This window comes from Antrostomus carolinensis, unplaced genomic scaffold, assembly GCF_000700745.2.
Source record: "Antrostomus carolinensis isolate BGI_N321 unplaced genomic scaffold, ASM70074v2 scaffold39218, whole genome shotgun sequence".
Lineage (NCBI taxonomy): Eukaryota > Metazoa > Chordata > Aves > Caprimulgiformes > Caprimulgidae > Antrostomus > Antrostomus carolinensis.
In genome coordinates this window covers 1,269-18,754 of record NW_010334352.1, presented here as the reverse complement: position 1 = coordinate 18,754, position 17,486 = coordinate 1,269, and the positions used below count along the sequence as shown (strand labels likewise).

At 36.6% G+C, this 17,486-nt stretch overlaps 1 protein-coding gene across 1 annotated transcript; it reads right to left on the bottom strand.

The window, feature by feature from the left end:
• Positions 1-2,621: 2,621 nt before the first annotated feature.
• NCBP3 (nuclear cap binding subunit 3) lies at positions 2,622-17,240 on the bottom strand (the record flags this gene model as incomplete). Its single annotated transcript, XM_010174199.1, has 12 exons — positions 2,622-3,268; positions 3,793-3,957; positions 5,156-5,313; positions 6,155-6,437; positions 7,350-7,456; positions 7,789-7,888; positions 8,624-8,732; positions 9,647-9,720; positions 11,965-12,093; positions 14,421-14,546; positions 15,542-15,647; positions 17,175-17,240. Coding segments are annotated over 12 exons (1,659 nt in total), but the record flags the coding sequence as incomplete, so codon positions are not given.
• Between the last annotated feature and the right edge of the window lie 246 nt (positions 17,241-17,486).

Below are 17,486 nucleotides of genomic sequence, written 5' to 3'. Positions count from 1 at the left end.
CCCCCCAAAAAAAACTAACACCACAAATCCCCCCCAAAACAACAACAAAAAAACCCCCCACTCATTTTCAAGTCTCACTATTAATGTCACACGCTCAGAGTCTGCCTGAGGACAGCTGCAGGCACAGAGCCCAGAGCTCCCATGATGATTTCTTTTGCACAATTTAAGTCACCTGAAACACTTACAAAAAAAAAAAAACCCTTTTTAAAATAGCAAAAATTTCCTGGGACTAGTGTGGCCCTATAATGAGTCACCTAAAATGCAGAAACATTTTAGTTTTTCCTCTGAGGTTCCTCCAGCAAAAGCCAAAGTCAAACAACTTCTTGCAATTTTCAAAGTAAGTTCAGTTTAGTAAAATACACAGTTTGCACTTCTCGGTGTCAGAACATTAATTTCTGCATCAAATTCTTTGAAGGTGACCTTTCTAGGTCTTGCATTCTTTTTATCATGCAAAGAATTCTAACTACTTAATTATGTGCCGATATCTGGGAGTTGAGTGAAAGATCAAGAACACATTAGCTAAGAGGTGAACACAAAAGAAAAGAGGATTTGCAACAAAATTCTCTTTGCAATCTCTCTCTAGGTCAAACAGATTTAAGTCAACCATGTTGAGGAAAAAGCATTCACTAAAGAGTCAGTGCTCATTTTTAATTATCAAAACCCAGCAGTTCACGTTCAGGTAACTAAGGAAGACCAAAGCTTGAATTCCTGATACCTGCAAATACTTTTTAAGGCTTCTCTGTACAACATCAAAAAGCAAAACCAAGCACTCAATTAATTACAAAAAAACCCCTCTTTATAGGTCCCTTCAACAGTAATACTCTTATTTTTCTTGCAGCTAAGCACCTCTGGCCTCATCAACACACATAACCCTCTCCCCAAACCGTAAAGACGATGGACCCAGCTATCGTGGAGGCATTTGTAGGCATATTTATAACTACCTGGAAAACAGAACCGGTGTTAACGGCTCCTCTTCACTCAACACAAGCCTTTGCCTACATCACTCTCTTCAATTCATACATCCATTAGTTCAGATCCTTTATATCAGCTGAAGAGATTCTCTGTTTCCATTCTGCCCTTCACACCAGTTCATCTGTCCTTCACCAGGCTGAAGTTATGACTATTGACATGGAAACATGGTGGTTATCAGCAACATTAACAGGAAACCACAACCAGTTGTTGAGCTTAAAAACACACAAGGGTTCCCAACAAGGCAGAAGCCTGTCTTCAGAGACCAGGTGCATGACTCATATCTACCATCTGCTTTCAGGATGAGGAAAGGTCATAACGGATTCAAAGCAGTAACACAACACAAAGGTTTACTAGTAAAAAGACACTGGTTAAATAAATTTTATCAGGATCTTGAGATAAGATTCTATGTGAAAGCTTTGGAAGGGGTATTAATGAAAGCACACCTTAAAATGAATTATTACAGTGATCAGACACTGCAGTCATTTACTCTCAACAGTATTTTTATGAGACATATTTATATATTCAAGAATTAAATATAAAATCAAGGATGACTGTCACAAAACAAGGAAATAGTAAGGCTTGAAGCCCAGATAACCCTTCTAGTCACGGTACCTTTCATTTTACCTTTAATTTTACATGCTGCTCTTCTTACACATAATAAAGCAATAAGAAAAGTTAATTGCAGGTTCCTTGCATTTGTGAAGCCTCAAACCTACTTCAACTTAGTACAAAAATAGGAGAAAAGAAAGAGAAAACATTTGTTTGTTAAAAAGCCGAAAGGGGAAGAGATACTCATAGACATTTTGGACTGACAGAACCTAGGAAATAGGGACAAGGCAAACAAATTTTCAGACTATCAAAATGTAGCAGACAATGTTTTTGCTACCTGTTCTGTTTACCAGAATATGATGTGCTACTATTATTCCTTATTTGGAATTATTGGCAACCAAAAAAACGCCATAGGCAACAAGAAGAAAATTGCAGTTGCACACCGATCAAACCTTTTTCCTACCTAGAGAGGGTATGAGGGTAAAAGAGCTGAATGTAACAAGTCAACCATGTGCACATCCACATGTACTATACAATAAGAACATTCAAAAATATTTACAGGAGACAGGGATCCTATAGTTTTCCTCTTCTCTTTCAGTTTTATATATATAGTTAAACAGCACATAGGAAAACACCACTATAGCTTTCACTGTGGCCAACAGGAAAATTCTCACAAATATAAAAGTGTCTGTTTTTAAATTGTTAGATTTCTTCAAAACATAATACAGACAAAATGAAAGAAATATAATTTCTCATAATGTAACAACAACAAAAAAAATTAAATCCTTGGGAATTGACACAATTCTCAAACATCCAATTTTGCAGTCTTGAACATCTCAGTCCCTTCTACAGCAGAACACAGTATCACCAAAATGAATGAGCAGAATTCCTGGAGAGCAGTGATGTTACTTGGGTACTATGTGAAATTTCACTGGACTAAAACATGTAACTTAGATTTACATTCAGTATTTTGGAGGAAGGGAACATGATAGTCCGTCCCTTCATGCTTTATCCTTGCTGGCTGCCCACCCAGGAAGCATTATTGTTATTACTTCAAGAGGAAAGGAAAGGTGCTGGTAAGAGCCAGAAGGGCAAGGCAGTGATGCTCGTTATGAAATGCCCTGTTCTTTGGATGAACTGTGTAAAATATTTTGTTAAAAGGCTCCATGTTAAAAATATTAAGAACAGAAAGGTCGTCTTAAAAATACAGAGCATTTCTGCCTCTTAAGTTCAGAGCTTGGGGAAAAAGTGTTTTGCTGGAATTAACTACAAGGTTGCTGTAATAAACGTATATGACAATGCCCTGTGTAACACAGGGCCAACCACAGACTCCAGACAAACATGATTGCTTTAGGTTTCAAGTGGTACACGCATCTCTATTTTGGTATAAAAGGAATAGAGACGCTTCTGGAACCTTCACTGCAGAGTCTTTGCCAGTGTCCAGCTTTTGGGCAAAGGAAATCTTGCCACGCTGCAGAGTCACAATCTTGAGGATCAGAATGTAAAAACAATCATGATTCAGTGTCTGATCCAGAACTGCTTTCTCGGCTGATTTCAATTTGTAGAGATGGTAAATTATCCAATCGACTCTTTTTTTGCCGAGACTGTTCTTTTTCCTTAATGAGAGCACCCCAAACTCGTTGCAGCTCCGAATCATCTTCCTCTGTAGATGCCACAGAGTTTTCAGGTTTATCTGAAGTCTTTTCTTGTGTCTTCGGAGCAGATCCTAATCGGGTCCATAAATTACCTGATCAGATAAAAACAAACACTTTAAGAAAAAAAGAAAAGACAGGACTAAGAGGAATTCTGGAGGAAGTCTGGGGAACCTAGTCTTAATTTCACTGCATCTCTTTAAACTCCTCGTACTCCTCCCACCTTAATGTTTGTCATGGAACTTACTATGCTTTGAGGCAGTAGTTGAAATTAAAACGTGGGAGGTTCAGAGCAGTCTTGTTCACTGTTTCCTGTTTGCAGAGTGCTACACACGGGTCTGAAGTGCCACTGCATTCATTACACTCACTTTAGTGCCCTGTTTTGACCACAGTTTTAAAGTATTCCTCTGTTTTAAGGATACCTATATAAAAATATTGCTCATAAAAATACACAGCTCAACCTACTGTATGTATTTGGATTTCAAAGCTCTGAACAAACATTTACTAATTCATCTTTAATATCACTCAACTGAACATCCTTCATGATTTTCTGCAGAAATTTCTCTTCTACTCTAAAATCAAAGGCACTGCAGTATTGTATTTTCACCATAAAACTAACCTGATTTCTTCTCTCTGGTATCAGAGTAAAGGCCTTTTACATCTTGTTTGGGGATTCCTAGCCGGCTGTGTACATCTGATATTGGTTCTCGACGAGGAGCAGAGGTACTGCTTGGAGGTTTAGTTTCTGGAGAATGTGGTCTTTTTCCCAGTCTTTGCCGCACATCTAGGAATATTTTCAGTGATTAAAATGACAAAAATCACAATGCATTTACTTTAGTTCTGTCAGCTAATTTTATGCTCACTGTACAATTTTAAGAACTTAAAACTAGCCAGATTCTCTGGTTTTTTTTATCTTTTCTGTAGTCTTTTCATTTAAGTCTTTCATACTCAGACTTCAGCCCTGGCAATGTCTGCAATACAATTTATCCAGATTTCATTTTTCTTTTTTTCCAGGAATAAATTTGATATTTAATGTTTTCAGTTGTGTTCTGTCCAAAAGATCAAAAAATTAAGTTACTGCATGGCTTGCTGCATTTCTGTTTTAGCAGCACAGTTGTTTATGTACGCAGGTTATAAGAAAACTGGTATGCCTTTAACTATTTTTTACAGATAACAAATACCTTGCTTTGGAATTCTAATATGCTTGATATTTTGCAAAATAAAATGAAAACCAGAATATAAGAATCCTAAATATATTGATACTTAACCCATTATGTGAATCTTGCATTCTGAAGTTTTATCTGGGTTAGCTGGATGTTCCTAGTCTTGAAGGGGTTTAAAACAAAAATATGAGGGAAAGTATGTGCCAGCTTGTCAGAGCCCCAGAATACACAGGAACAGTAAAATACGTTAACATAACTTTTACATTACACTGATATAAAAGAGTATCTTTCACTTATCAGTCAGTTAACTCTCTGGATCCCAGGTATGTCAGAAGTAGCTGAAATTACACATACCTGAGTCAAAAAAAGCAACACTCAATTAAGCCCAGAAATAAACCCTGCCAATTGAAAAAACATCCATATTCATGTAATACCTGTTCTTTCATGTAAGTACCTAGTGTTTTACATTTGCTTTTGTACATGAGCCTCCTCACGTGCTGTGTTTCTCAGAGTTGTGCAGAATCTCTGCCTCAAGGAGTGACCAAATCAAAAAAGAACAAAGTGAGGGGAAACAGACACAGGCAAAGAAAATGGATAAAAATAAACATCACTTTTTCACTCAAATATACTTCATTTTTCCTCAAAGCAATCCCCAACTCAATCTCTTAGTGAGAAAAAAATTAACTATGAATGCAGAAACTGCTGCTGAACAGAATTCCCATCAGGTTTGTTAGCTGCAGTGGAAGACATACGTGAATTGATTATATCCATTTGAATGAGCTAGTAGCAATTCTGCACAATGTAAGACTTTCAAATTACCTGATTTTACAGTGCTGTTTGGCTGACGTGGCCCAGTATTATTCTGACGTTTTTCTTCTAACAGTAGTCTTACATCTGCAACTTTCTCTGATGATCCTTTACTGCCAATCCTATTTTTGATGTTACTGGTTGCTATGCTATCTGCTCGCATGGAATTCCTAAAAAAACAACAAAAAAAGTAATAATAGATTTAATGTCCCTTAAATGAAATTAAATCTAGTATAGTTCTTAAGTCTTCTTGTATGTAAAACTACATGATAGAAAACAGTAATATCAGGATTTCTCTACCAAGAAAAAGAGGTAAAAGCATTACTGAAAAGAGAAAGTGTTCCAGTCAGAATCCTAAATCCAGCAATAACCACATGAATTCCTCAGCACCCATTTCAAGGCAGGTATCAAGTTTCTCTCCTTAAAGCTGCACCTCTGGGTCCAAATTTAGAGCAGATAAGCAACCTCAAAATTGTTAAAGGACTTGACATTTTAATGAAGTATAATCATACTACTGAATGGATGCGTGTTAAAGTTATTTTAATAATCTACAATATATGCGATTTGGGTTAATATGCCCGTAATGAATGTAAATTCCTTTTTGTCATCAACACTTGAGAGTTACTCTTCTTTCTAAGAAAGGAGGAAGGGGTAAAGGGAAGAGAGAAAGAATAATTCTTTCTCTCTGGCCTAGCTATGAAATGCAAGAAGTTAATTGTGCTTGCTTGCATAGATTTCTATTTATTCCATTTTGAGCTTCATTATTATTAATAAGGAGGGTTACAGAAATCTGCAAAGGAAGTTGTATTTTTAAAATACTAATTGAAATTGAAAGCCTGTATCACTGTTTTCTGTATTTTGCATTTTTTTTTAAAAGTATCTACTACAAAATTGTGTTAAGAATTAAAAAAGTAGCTTCAACAGTTTGTCTTTAAGCTTTGACAGCTCTGTTACTCATTAAAATTTAGAATGCCTTTTCACTGGTACTTTTAAAAAATAAGAAACTTTTACCTAATATTTTTCAGTTGTGATTCCACCTCATCTGCATACATCGTCATTTTCATGCTCTTTTTGGGGGAGGGTGTTGATATCATTTTCAGTTCAAGATCATAGTCCATTTCATCAGAATCAGACGCACTAGCACTCGATCGTCGTGCTGCACTGCGGTCTCGGGACTGTTTGAAAGCTTGCAGTTCATCACGGTACTCTACCACCACTCTGTCATCTTCATCCATATCCTGATCTTCCTCCTCTTCTTCCTCCTCAATAGGCTCCTCAGGAACATTTACTAAGCCTGTAGGCAAAACAAACTGATTCTGATAAACTGAGGTTTTTTATTCATATAAGGTACCTTAAAACCAAGGGAAAAAAAATCCAAAACCCACTGTCATTAATGTTCCACTACAAAGGAGTCTTTGCAGTTCTCTAAGGCTAAAGAGAGAGAGTATTTTGCAAATTATTCTCAGTGGAATCTGTATTACCGAATAGCCTAAGCGGAAGAAAACTGCCACAGAAGAAAAAAAGTCCATGGTGTATCTCATAAGCCTGCTCAAGCACAAAACTGGACTGACTACATAAAGTGCAACTGCCTCCTGTAGTAGGTGCAGCTCATACTTGCTGAACTACCCATAACAATTCCTATGATCTTGCAGGGCTTAATGTGATAACTGCGGGCTCCGCAACAATCCTCTCAAGTCCTGTAAGCAGTAATGCCAAACAGAACACATGTATCATTAGTATGAATTTATCATATATATTGATTTAAATATAAATCAACAACTTAAATTTACTCAGCAGCAGCATGCAAGCATCTTTTTTGAAAGCAGAACATTATCAACATGCAAAATCTTCCATAAGATTTGATGTATCCAGAGCCACTCATATGAAAGTTTGACATTATTTATCTCATGTCAAAGATTTTTACACCAATTACTTTTGCTAGAGCCTCCATGTCTTAAATTTATAGAAGAAAAATAGCACATAAAAAGGAGCAGTTATTTTGGTAAGCCAATGAGCAGTGTGAAGTTTCTGCCTCAGTTGTTCCCTGCAAACTCTTAAAACATGATTCAGTTATAGATATATTTGTTAAAAGTACACTTTGCTTTGAAGGACCACGGGGGGTTACATGAGGTCTTGTGTAAGGTCCTTTCCAGCCCTCTATTCCCCATTTGTGTTCTTACAGGGTCAACATAATGGCATCAATTACCTGAATGACGATGTTTATAAGGAGGAGTCAAACCAACATCATCCCCAATAAATGTCTTTTTCTTTATCACATCCCGATGGATTCTGCGTGAATGGTATCTCCGTTTCCTGAAACACCATAAAAAGAATGACATTCCTGTCACAGAAAAGGCAAAATGAATGAGCCATATTCAGTCCTGCATTAAGCATACACCATCATCACTCACTTTAGCAGCAGAGATACATTTACATCAGAAATCTGTTCTTAATGTTTTGAATACAAGCATTTTTTATTTTCATGAGAAATATTCCCCTTGCAAATTCAGTCACACTGCAAAAACATTATTGACACATGAGAAGCATCTACATAAACTGAATAAAGAAAATCCACAAATGAAAACAGCTTTAGACTGTCCTGTCTGATTACCTCCAGCGTTCCAATTCCTCTCTCCAGCACTCACCAAGAATTGCTAAGAATCCCCTTCATGCCTCCATAATTCGGATTCCCATATTTCATGTAGTACTGGCTTCGCCTTGCAGCTCCCAACTCTTTTTTGTCATCTGAAAAAACATAAAGGAGTATTTCAATCTTAGCAGATATCTCACAACACTAGCATAAAAATAAATAACCATCCAGTCAAAGACAGAGACTGAATATGTCAGAGATCAGCATTACTTCCATCTCCTTCACGGATACAATTTTGCTGACATCTCTGGAATTTCTCCTACCACCACAGTTTCATTTGTGTCTAGAAACTTAATTCTAGGGAGACTGAGTTTCTACATATCAGCTGAACAGAGCACTCTCTCTCACTGTAACTGCTGGAGGCTATACTTACCTTATCCATGACCTTCCTTTTCTTTATGGACGTGTCACTTCCCACATAGCCCAGAAATTATATGGATTTTCATTTTACTCATAAATATCAATTAATATCAACTGTATTTAGCAATAATTTCCACTAATACCTCATCAGCATCTCAAATGATTTTCATTTTTATAAAATGTGAAATTTACCTCTGTGGAGAAGGGAATCGTAAAACCTGTTCTATGATATTGGGAAGAATGCCCTGAGCCCAGGATAAAAATTTTCTGTACAATAATTTTCTTACAACTTGAACTGGATTTAATCCACATATTAAATGTGGATTTATTGCAAAATCTTAATACCTAATGATTAGCAAAAAGTTAACAATTTTGCAAATAAAAATTAGGTACTTCAAGTCATTAATCAGTCAACAAATAAAACTACAAGAAGCAATTAATTCATTATGCTTGTTAAGCTGTTCATTTACCTTTAGTAGCAAATCTCATGAATAGCTTGTTTCCTTTAGCCAGTTTATTGGCAGGGCGAAGATCATTACGCAGGAGAGAATCCTCTTCTACCTGGGAGAGGGCATCCAACTTTGGGGGGCAAAAAAGGTATTTTGGACTAAAAATAAAATTACTGTTGAACAAAAATTGATTGCTTACAGAGAAGCAATCAACTGATTATTAAGAAAGTTATGTTTCAAATTATGTTCAAATGAACTCTGCTTTATTCTTGACAAACTAATGGGAATTTTTTTACAGTAACTTGTCCTAAAGATTTAAAATATTTCATTCTCTTCCTTCATAACATTATCCAGATTATTAAATCCAATAATCTTCAAATGACACTATTCTACTGACTGAAATGCAGAAAATAAATAGCACAACTTGGACACTGAAAACTTTGTTTTGCTTGTTTCATATCTAAAGGTTCATACTAAGAGGTTCTCATGCCCTCACACAACTACTAAAAGGCTTTTTTTTTTTTCATTGATACCTGCTTTATAGAAACTAAAACTCAGACTTCCATGATGTAAGAGTGTTCACTGAGCCATTCCTAAAGAAAATACTAATCACATCTATTATATATTCAGGCAGTGAAGATTAAATTACTTACAAAACTTCAACGTGTATGCTGATTCCCAGAGATATCTATGGACAGCCTAAACCCTGTTTGTCTCTGTCAGCTCTGCCTTCACTGCTGAAAGGCCACTGCCATCCATTATTGTCCTTTCATTGCCTCCTCTCAGCAGAAAAGAGAAGCCAGGCGCTCTCTTACATGATGGATGCCCTATCACTCTTCAAAACCTACTTCCACAAAACACTCTTACATAGCTATTCTCACCAACAGCGTACCTGCACTTCCTGTCATTTCCCCAGCTCATTTACTTTGATAATTAAATTGTGAATTGTAAATATATATGGTTAAAACTATAATGTTCTGAAGACTTTACACTAGTCAGAGGAAAACTTCCATAACAGTGTTTTCACTTTCATTCTGTACTGACCTCAACATCACTTGGATTGTCATCCTCAACCTCGCCTTCTTCTGTCTCATCGTCAGAACTCTCCTCCTGTTTTTCTAAGAAGGAAAATAATTGGGGAAAAAAAAAAAAAAAAACCCTCAATTTTAGTGTGTCATTCATATTTGATTATTATTACCTATATTTTCTGAAATCAAACTGAAGGTGTTATCCTTTCTTCTGTGCAGCCTGAAGAATAATCAAAACAGTAAATGTCTACAGGAATTTGAAGCACGCATGAGCACAGAACATTAACTAGACAGTCCCTGTGCAGATAACTGCCTGTGGCAGCACACATGGATTATTAATTTAATTATTTGAAAGCAAATGAAATTGTACTGCATTTCAGGCTAGGACAGAGATCAGCAAGGCCATAACCATAAAAAGCCTATTTCCTTCAGTCTCCCTTTAAAATGCTGCAAGTACCTACAAGTATCCAACACTAACAATGTAAAACAGGTTATTATTCAAAAGCTTAGAATTTTCTGAGAACGCAGGAGACTGTGCATCTTAGTGACTTAATTTAGAAGTGAAATAACTAATAAAAGAGTGTATGCTTCCAGAACTACTAAATGTACAAGATTTTTCAGGGTTCTTTTTAGCTCAGAAAATTGATACTGGATTTTTTTATTTCTTTCATAACAGTCCTCACAGAAACAAAAAAGCAAACTATCAACATATACCAACACCATCTGCAAAGATCTCAAAGTACTTCATAGACATAGGACTAAAAAAACCTTTTCTATTTCAGAGTTCCTGATCATCTCATCCAACAACAGACTTGAAATCTTAAAATAGAGTGCAGCAGTTGTTTAAAAGATCCTGACAATACACCCATGTTCAAAGAAGAGTAAAGCACAATTAGCTAAACTGAAACCAGAGAATTTAAGTAAACAAATTAGCCAAATTCAAACCTGAATAATTAAGTTCCATTAAGGAGAGCATTCAAGTACTTTTTTTTCCCCCAAATGATAAGCTTCTCACACTTCTCAAAGACTAGCCTCTTGCTTCCCTAAATGTCTGAATAGCTCTCAAATTCCTACCTAAAAAAGGAATGCAACTCAGCCAGATCACTCTGGTGTGTCTGTACACAACTCACACCTTAAGATATAATGGAACAGTTTGTACTTTATCTAATATCCCACTTTTCCAGATGAACAGGTGAGTAAGTTTATGTAGGAGTAATTTAGATGACAGTTTTTATTTTGAGATCTGGTGTAATCATATAATATGTAGTTTGTAACCAACAAGATTAAACACATAATATTTATGCTCCATTTAAACAAGACAGTCACTAATCTCCAAAAACTTCATAACAAGTCTTACTTGAAGCATTATCAACATTTGCCCAAAAATTTTAAGTCACATGGATGGTTGAGGAGCCACTGCCTTGTGGAGAAAAGCAACAAGAAAAGGTGATGAGTTAGAAGGATCTGCAAGTTTAACAAAGCCCTAAACACCAGGCTTTTCTAGAAAGGCTTTTGGTAGCACTGCAGATATCTAAGAGAGATTGGCTACTTACATTTTGTTCACATAGCACATCTAAGCAAAATCTATGGAAGAGTTAATAAATACAACATCTCTCTTTGCTTTGTACTGTGTGGTAAAGTACTTTGAACCACAGCAATTTATCAACAGCCAAACAATCCTAGGGTAGCAAGAGCCTGATTTTTAATTTAGACCCATAAAAGTTGAATAAATTTATAATTAAAGCATTCAGGTACCAGATTCATCACAACATCAAGATGTACTTTGGCTGCTTTGCTCTTTTATAACTGACCTTTCAGCGTGCTTCTTTCTCGAGAGTATAGTGGCCAAAGTTAGAGATGATACATACAGTGGTGAGGTGATGCACTGTCACATCAGTGTCAATGATATAAAGGATGGTGGAGTATCCAGAAAGGAATCAACGGTGGTATTTCAAAAACAAGACATTTTCTTACACCTGCTTTTTCCCCACTTAAAAAGTCGACCCTTTTAGTGCCTTTGTACACACATCACACAGACTTATTTCTGTGCAACATCTACCACTGTAAATATCATATCTGAACATGACCCTGCATCTAACACGTTCAGTATCGACTGAATGACTGCTTTTGGTCTAGCTCCAACCCACCTTTTAAGAAGCAGCTTCTTCAAAAGGTTTCCAAGATGAAAGCCTTTTTTAAAGTGGCAGAATACATTTACCTGAAACTACATGATAGAAGCTCCTTCAGTAATTTAGATTATGCAGTACCCAAACACAAGTTTAAGGTTGCAGTGATTTAACTAGATGATGTCTATATATACATATCTCAATCTACCTTTCTTGGTTTTTTCAGCTGTCTTCTCTTCGTTGTTTTCTCTGCTTTTTGTTTTCTCCTGATCAGGCAAGGAACTCATATTTATTAGAGCCCGTGTTGCTGTTACTTCATCGAGCCAGACCACGTTACCTACGACAAACAAACACACACAAAAACAAAATGCAGTTTGTATAATCAAGCAGTCTCATACACTGCCTTACTAGAGGGAAATTACTAACTGAACGAGGGAAAGTTCAGAAACGTTCAGTGACATGACAAAAAATAACCAGATGTTTCCCTTGCAGAAGAAGTTGTCTTCTATAGCACACTTGATAAGCTGGGGGGTGCACAGCTTTCATCACATTACCAAAAATACACACAACAACTGATAGAAACAAAAATCACTGAAATGCACAACCATATATAGTAGAGATTGCTTCCTGAGCACAGCAAATGAGGATATCGAATCAAGGGCGCTGTAATTCATGGACATGTTAGCATACAAGTACGATTAAAGGGGGGGGAAAAAGAAAAAAGAAAAAGAAGAAAGAAGACTTGATTTTTTCCCCTTTGTTAATTTAACAGAACCTTGGACCTTATTGCAGAATTCTATTGATCTTTTCTGAAAAGCAGGAAAACAGGGGAAAATAAGAGAGACTCGACAGACTGCTCAAGCACAGATTGTAGTGTACACAGGTTAACAACATGATTGAGTACATGCCTCACACATGCCTTGAGTATCAGCAGATGGTACTAAAATATAACTTATTAGAACAATTAAAAGCATGTCGAATTTGGAAGAGCTAAAACTGCTTAGAAACAGGTTTTGAACAAAAGCTTTCTACATGGGTGCATTCAGTGCAAATACAGCAAACGTCATTTACTGCTCTGCTGTTAAGCACAGTGTATTCAGATATCAAAAAAACTATACAGTGCTCCAAAATAAAAAGATTCTCTCTGAAATTACTTAAACAGACAAGATTTACAAGGTGAAGAACACCCAGATACTAACTTCAATGACTGGTTAATAACTTTTTATTTATGTATGCCCACCTGCTCTTCACAACTCCAAAATTTTCAAAGCCTTTATCATTTTATGTTCATCAGTTTGAAAAACAAAACACTCTCTAAATTCACCTTTGCCCTAAGACACCTTGAGATGTAATTCAGTTGAGAACATTTAAATTTTTGCCATGCTGTGATGCAAATCCATGCTGAAAAGACAGTGCTTTTTCTTGATGTTTTTACCATGTGTAGTTGGCAAGCTAACTCAAATAGAGCATGAAAATTAATCACTAAAAAATCTGGGTTTTAACTATAATTGTGTAAAGTAGTGTGATGACTCTGAAGCTTGTATTTTTGCACTGCATGTTCACTCTCATTCCATACTAAATTGACACATGTAACGTTTAAGAAAAAGGATAATGAGACAATCTTAGAAATGCAGCCTCAGACACAGAGTTATGCTGTGCACTTACAGTTTATTCATCATCACAGGTTCACCCCGCAGCTCTTTACTGCAATTGTCCACCCAGGGCTCATTGTGTTTCAGATTTTCTGTCACCTTGTGGCAGTGCATCAAACCGTCATACACAGTGACTTCAAGGTTACCAGTATTTTCCAGTATGCCATTATCTTTTGTCTGGTACTCGAATGTCATTCCAGGAAACCATGCTGCTAATTCTCAGGTCTCAGCCACACTTGTCAATAAACCAGTGTGCAGTAATCCCAATCCAACTGGAAAACCTACACCAGCTCTTACTTCTTTTTCTCTGATTTCAGTTACAGGATTTCTGGCCACATGACAATCTTGGAGCCTTCCAGTTCCATGACCCAGCACCCAATGTAGCAAACACTTCTTGTACAGGCTTTACTATCACTAAAGAAAACATGACTGTCAACAACCTTGTATCTTCCTGGCAATCTCACTGGATGCTTACTCCCTGAAACAGCCCCTGCAATGTGAATGTACATTCCTTCTCCAATCTATGTAAATCACATTCAGCTGCTACCTTCTTCCACCCACTTATTTCTCCTTGAGAATGCACTAAACAAATACGGCAACAAGTCCGCTCCTTCGCGGCACAAAACCATACCAACCTGCCTAACTGCATGCAGCTCAATGATCTCATCTCAGAATGTCATCTTCTGTGACACCCACAAGCAGGTATACACTGTTTATGTCAAGAGGTAAGCAGCACAATTTTAGACCTTTTCTTTTTTCTCCTTAGAGACCTGCAAGTTATTCTATGCTACCTCTTTCCAATAATAAATACTCAACCAGATAGTGGGTTTAATTTTCATCATGTGCTATTAATTCTTTCCTTCTAAATCTCTTTTGATTACGACAAATGACAGGGAAACTGAGACAGACAAAGATCAGTGACTCTGAAAGCCACTAAGACACCTGAAGTACAGCTACGACCAGTATTAAAAAAAAGAGTAAGAATTACAGACAAAAGACTCTGGTTACTTACATGATGTATCATCTAACCACTCAATATGAGCAGGAGGATACTCTTTGAAATAGGCAAAGATGTCCTGTGTACTCATCTCATCCACCCCACAAATGTAAATTGTGTCCAGTCTCACTTTAGGAATTGCTATAAAGAGGAAGAGATACAAAACTGGTATTTATTTCTATAAAACAAGCTTTTATATTAGTAATAAATGGGTTTCTAAAGTAAACATTTTAAATAAGCTAAAGGGAAGCTAATTTAAGCTAAGCATGATGTACACCATTCTAAAACACCGTTACTTGAATTATTATTCCACAATGCAGAACTTTAATAAATTGAGAATTAAAAAGAGGCAACATTACAAGCACTGGCAAATGCAGGTACCTCATGGCAATCAAACTGCCTTAAAAACTTTTTTTAAACATTGCCAAAGAACTATTATTAAGTACTAAAGAGCCAGAATGCTAATGAAGCCTGTGACCAGGACATGAGAACAAAGCACTTCCATTTGCATCATCTGATGGAGAGCTCTTATAGGCCATGGCTTAGTGAGTCCAAGCTGCCAGTTGGAAAGCAAAGCCTGGAGAACTAACTGGATGCCAAAAGCACCAGTCTGTTGTGCACACATCTCCTGGCTGATCTGCTTATATTCCAACATGCCCAGCTTGCCATTGAAGAGCACATGTGCAATCAGTCCAGCTTCACTGCGTGCACAGCACAGTCTGATGTCACTGTGCATGGGACACAGAGTCCTCCACCCGTACGCAAACAGCGCTCAGGGTCTGGTCTTTTCAAAGAATTTAAAGATTCTTAAAGCAGCATTGATCCAGAAGATGAATCTTGGACATGCAGCACTAGGTGCTGTTGCCAAACACTAAATAAAGTACACAAAAAATGCCTTCTTCTATCAGAGGTTGGCAAAACAAAGAGCAAAATGATAACTGTCAAGTCATTTAAAAGACAATGACATCAAAACAAAAATGTGAAAAAAAGCCCCAAACCAAAAGTGATTTATTTTTGGCAATGATCTGCAAAATCCTCTGGGGATGCAGGAAGTACTCCAGGATAAATCAAGTAAAGGAACTGTGAGGAAGTAAACAAAAGGATCTTTTCTTCTTGACTGTTGGACAAATCCGTACCTTTCTTCATCATGTCCCGATCCAGCGCCACATTCCTTTGGGCGAGATTTACTTCAGCTCGAAAATGAAAACGTTTTGCTCTTTGTTCCTTTTTCTCAATTGCTTCCTGTAAAATGCAAAACAATGCAGCCAAAACAGGAATCACAGCAGCACCCAAACGAGTTGCACTAAAGGACCAGATACTAAAATAAAAAATCCACCAGACAGCAACAATCTATATTAATTCTATTAATTCTGAAGAGAATTTTAAGTTTCAGAATGTAGAAATAATTCACTAAGACATTTCTCTGCCTCATAACAGTTTTAAAGTCTGGCAACATGGAACAGTAACATTATATTTTCCTTCCTAACAAACATACAGAGGCTGTGCTCAAAAAGAGCTCTCAAAACAAGCATTTCCACCCCATGGAAAATTTGTCTTTTAAAATTATAGAGATTTTTTCCCCTACCTGTTTTTTAAATACACACAAAAATGTAAACTTGTCTCTCTGAGCATGAATTTACCAACATTAGCTGGAGTGCTGACTACAGAGATCTCATTCAGACTCACAATTCAAGTCGCTTTTAAATAACTGGTGAGGAACAGTTTACGTGGATCTTGTCTAAGTTTTGAAACTGACTAAGAAGCTCCTTATTGTACAGCATTTCTTTGGAAGCATTATAGATTTTTGGATCTTACTAACCAAAGTCAAACTTGGTACACAAACTGTGATTAAACAATGATATCCAAATAAACATCAGCTTTTCACTAGTTTTTAAAGATTGCCAAAACATCTTTGAACCACATTTCTCAAAGTTTTTCAGAGTTGCAAAATTAAAGAACATAACAAAAGCTGACAGCTTTTTCCTGACTAAAGGAACTTTACATTCTTTACCAAATTACAATACACACAAGCTAGATATTGAAGCCAAAAAGCTGATTTTTCAGTCTTGATCTGGAATCCTTTTTGTGCTCTTTGATAAGCTCAATCTTCTGAGCTTCAGTGGTGCAAAACGGGAATTCATGCCATTTGTCAACACACTCTTGTGGTGAGGATTCATATTTGTTATAGAAGATGTTAAATTGTATCAGTCATATAAATTATATGACTAAACTTTTTTTCTACACTGCCAAATGCTAGATAGAGCTGCCAGTTGTACAACACGAAACGGTAAATTTGGTATGAAATGTACAGATATGAGCTGCAGGATTAAGTTCCACAGAATTATTAAGTTATTTAAATGCAACAGCTGTTCACATTCCTCAAACTATGTCTTAAATAATCAAACAGTAAGATGCCCTTGGAAGAGACAAGGCAATGAAACTAGATTTTCCTGTCAAGCACTTGTCCCCAAGGGCTTTGTTCCGCAATAGCGAGTGACACCAAGGCAATTTCAACAGAATCATCTTCAGGTTTTGTCACCCAAATTTTTTTAACTTAAAAATGCCAATTTTCACAGTTTACAAGAGATATCAGGTCCTGATGCAGGCCACGATCAACAAAAGGAGAATTACCTAGTTGTTGAAACATGCCAGCTATCTAAACATGAGGCTAAGCTGCTGTGCATGCTGGGGAACTAAAAACTGAAACGGTTTCTCCTTTCTAGAAGCAATAATTAGAATATGCTGAAGAACCATTAACACAAAAATTACCTTGGATGTTACATCTATTCCAGTAATGAAACTTCCAGCTTTATTTTCGTATCTCCTACTAGTGTCCTGAAATAAAAGCAAAATGATGAAATCTCAATGAACACTGAAAGCAACACACTTGCTATGCTGAAAAAAAAAAATATCTGGCCATTTCTACAAGAAATCCTTCCTCTTCTCCTTGATTTTTACTGCAAGCTACACCCCTAGACAGACAGGTACATCAAGCAATAACCCTCACTGATGTTAGTGAAGGTAAAAGCCCATGAACTGACCACACTACCTTTACTATAAGGATTATTTCCTTTGGCAAAA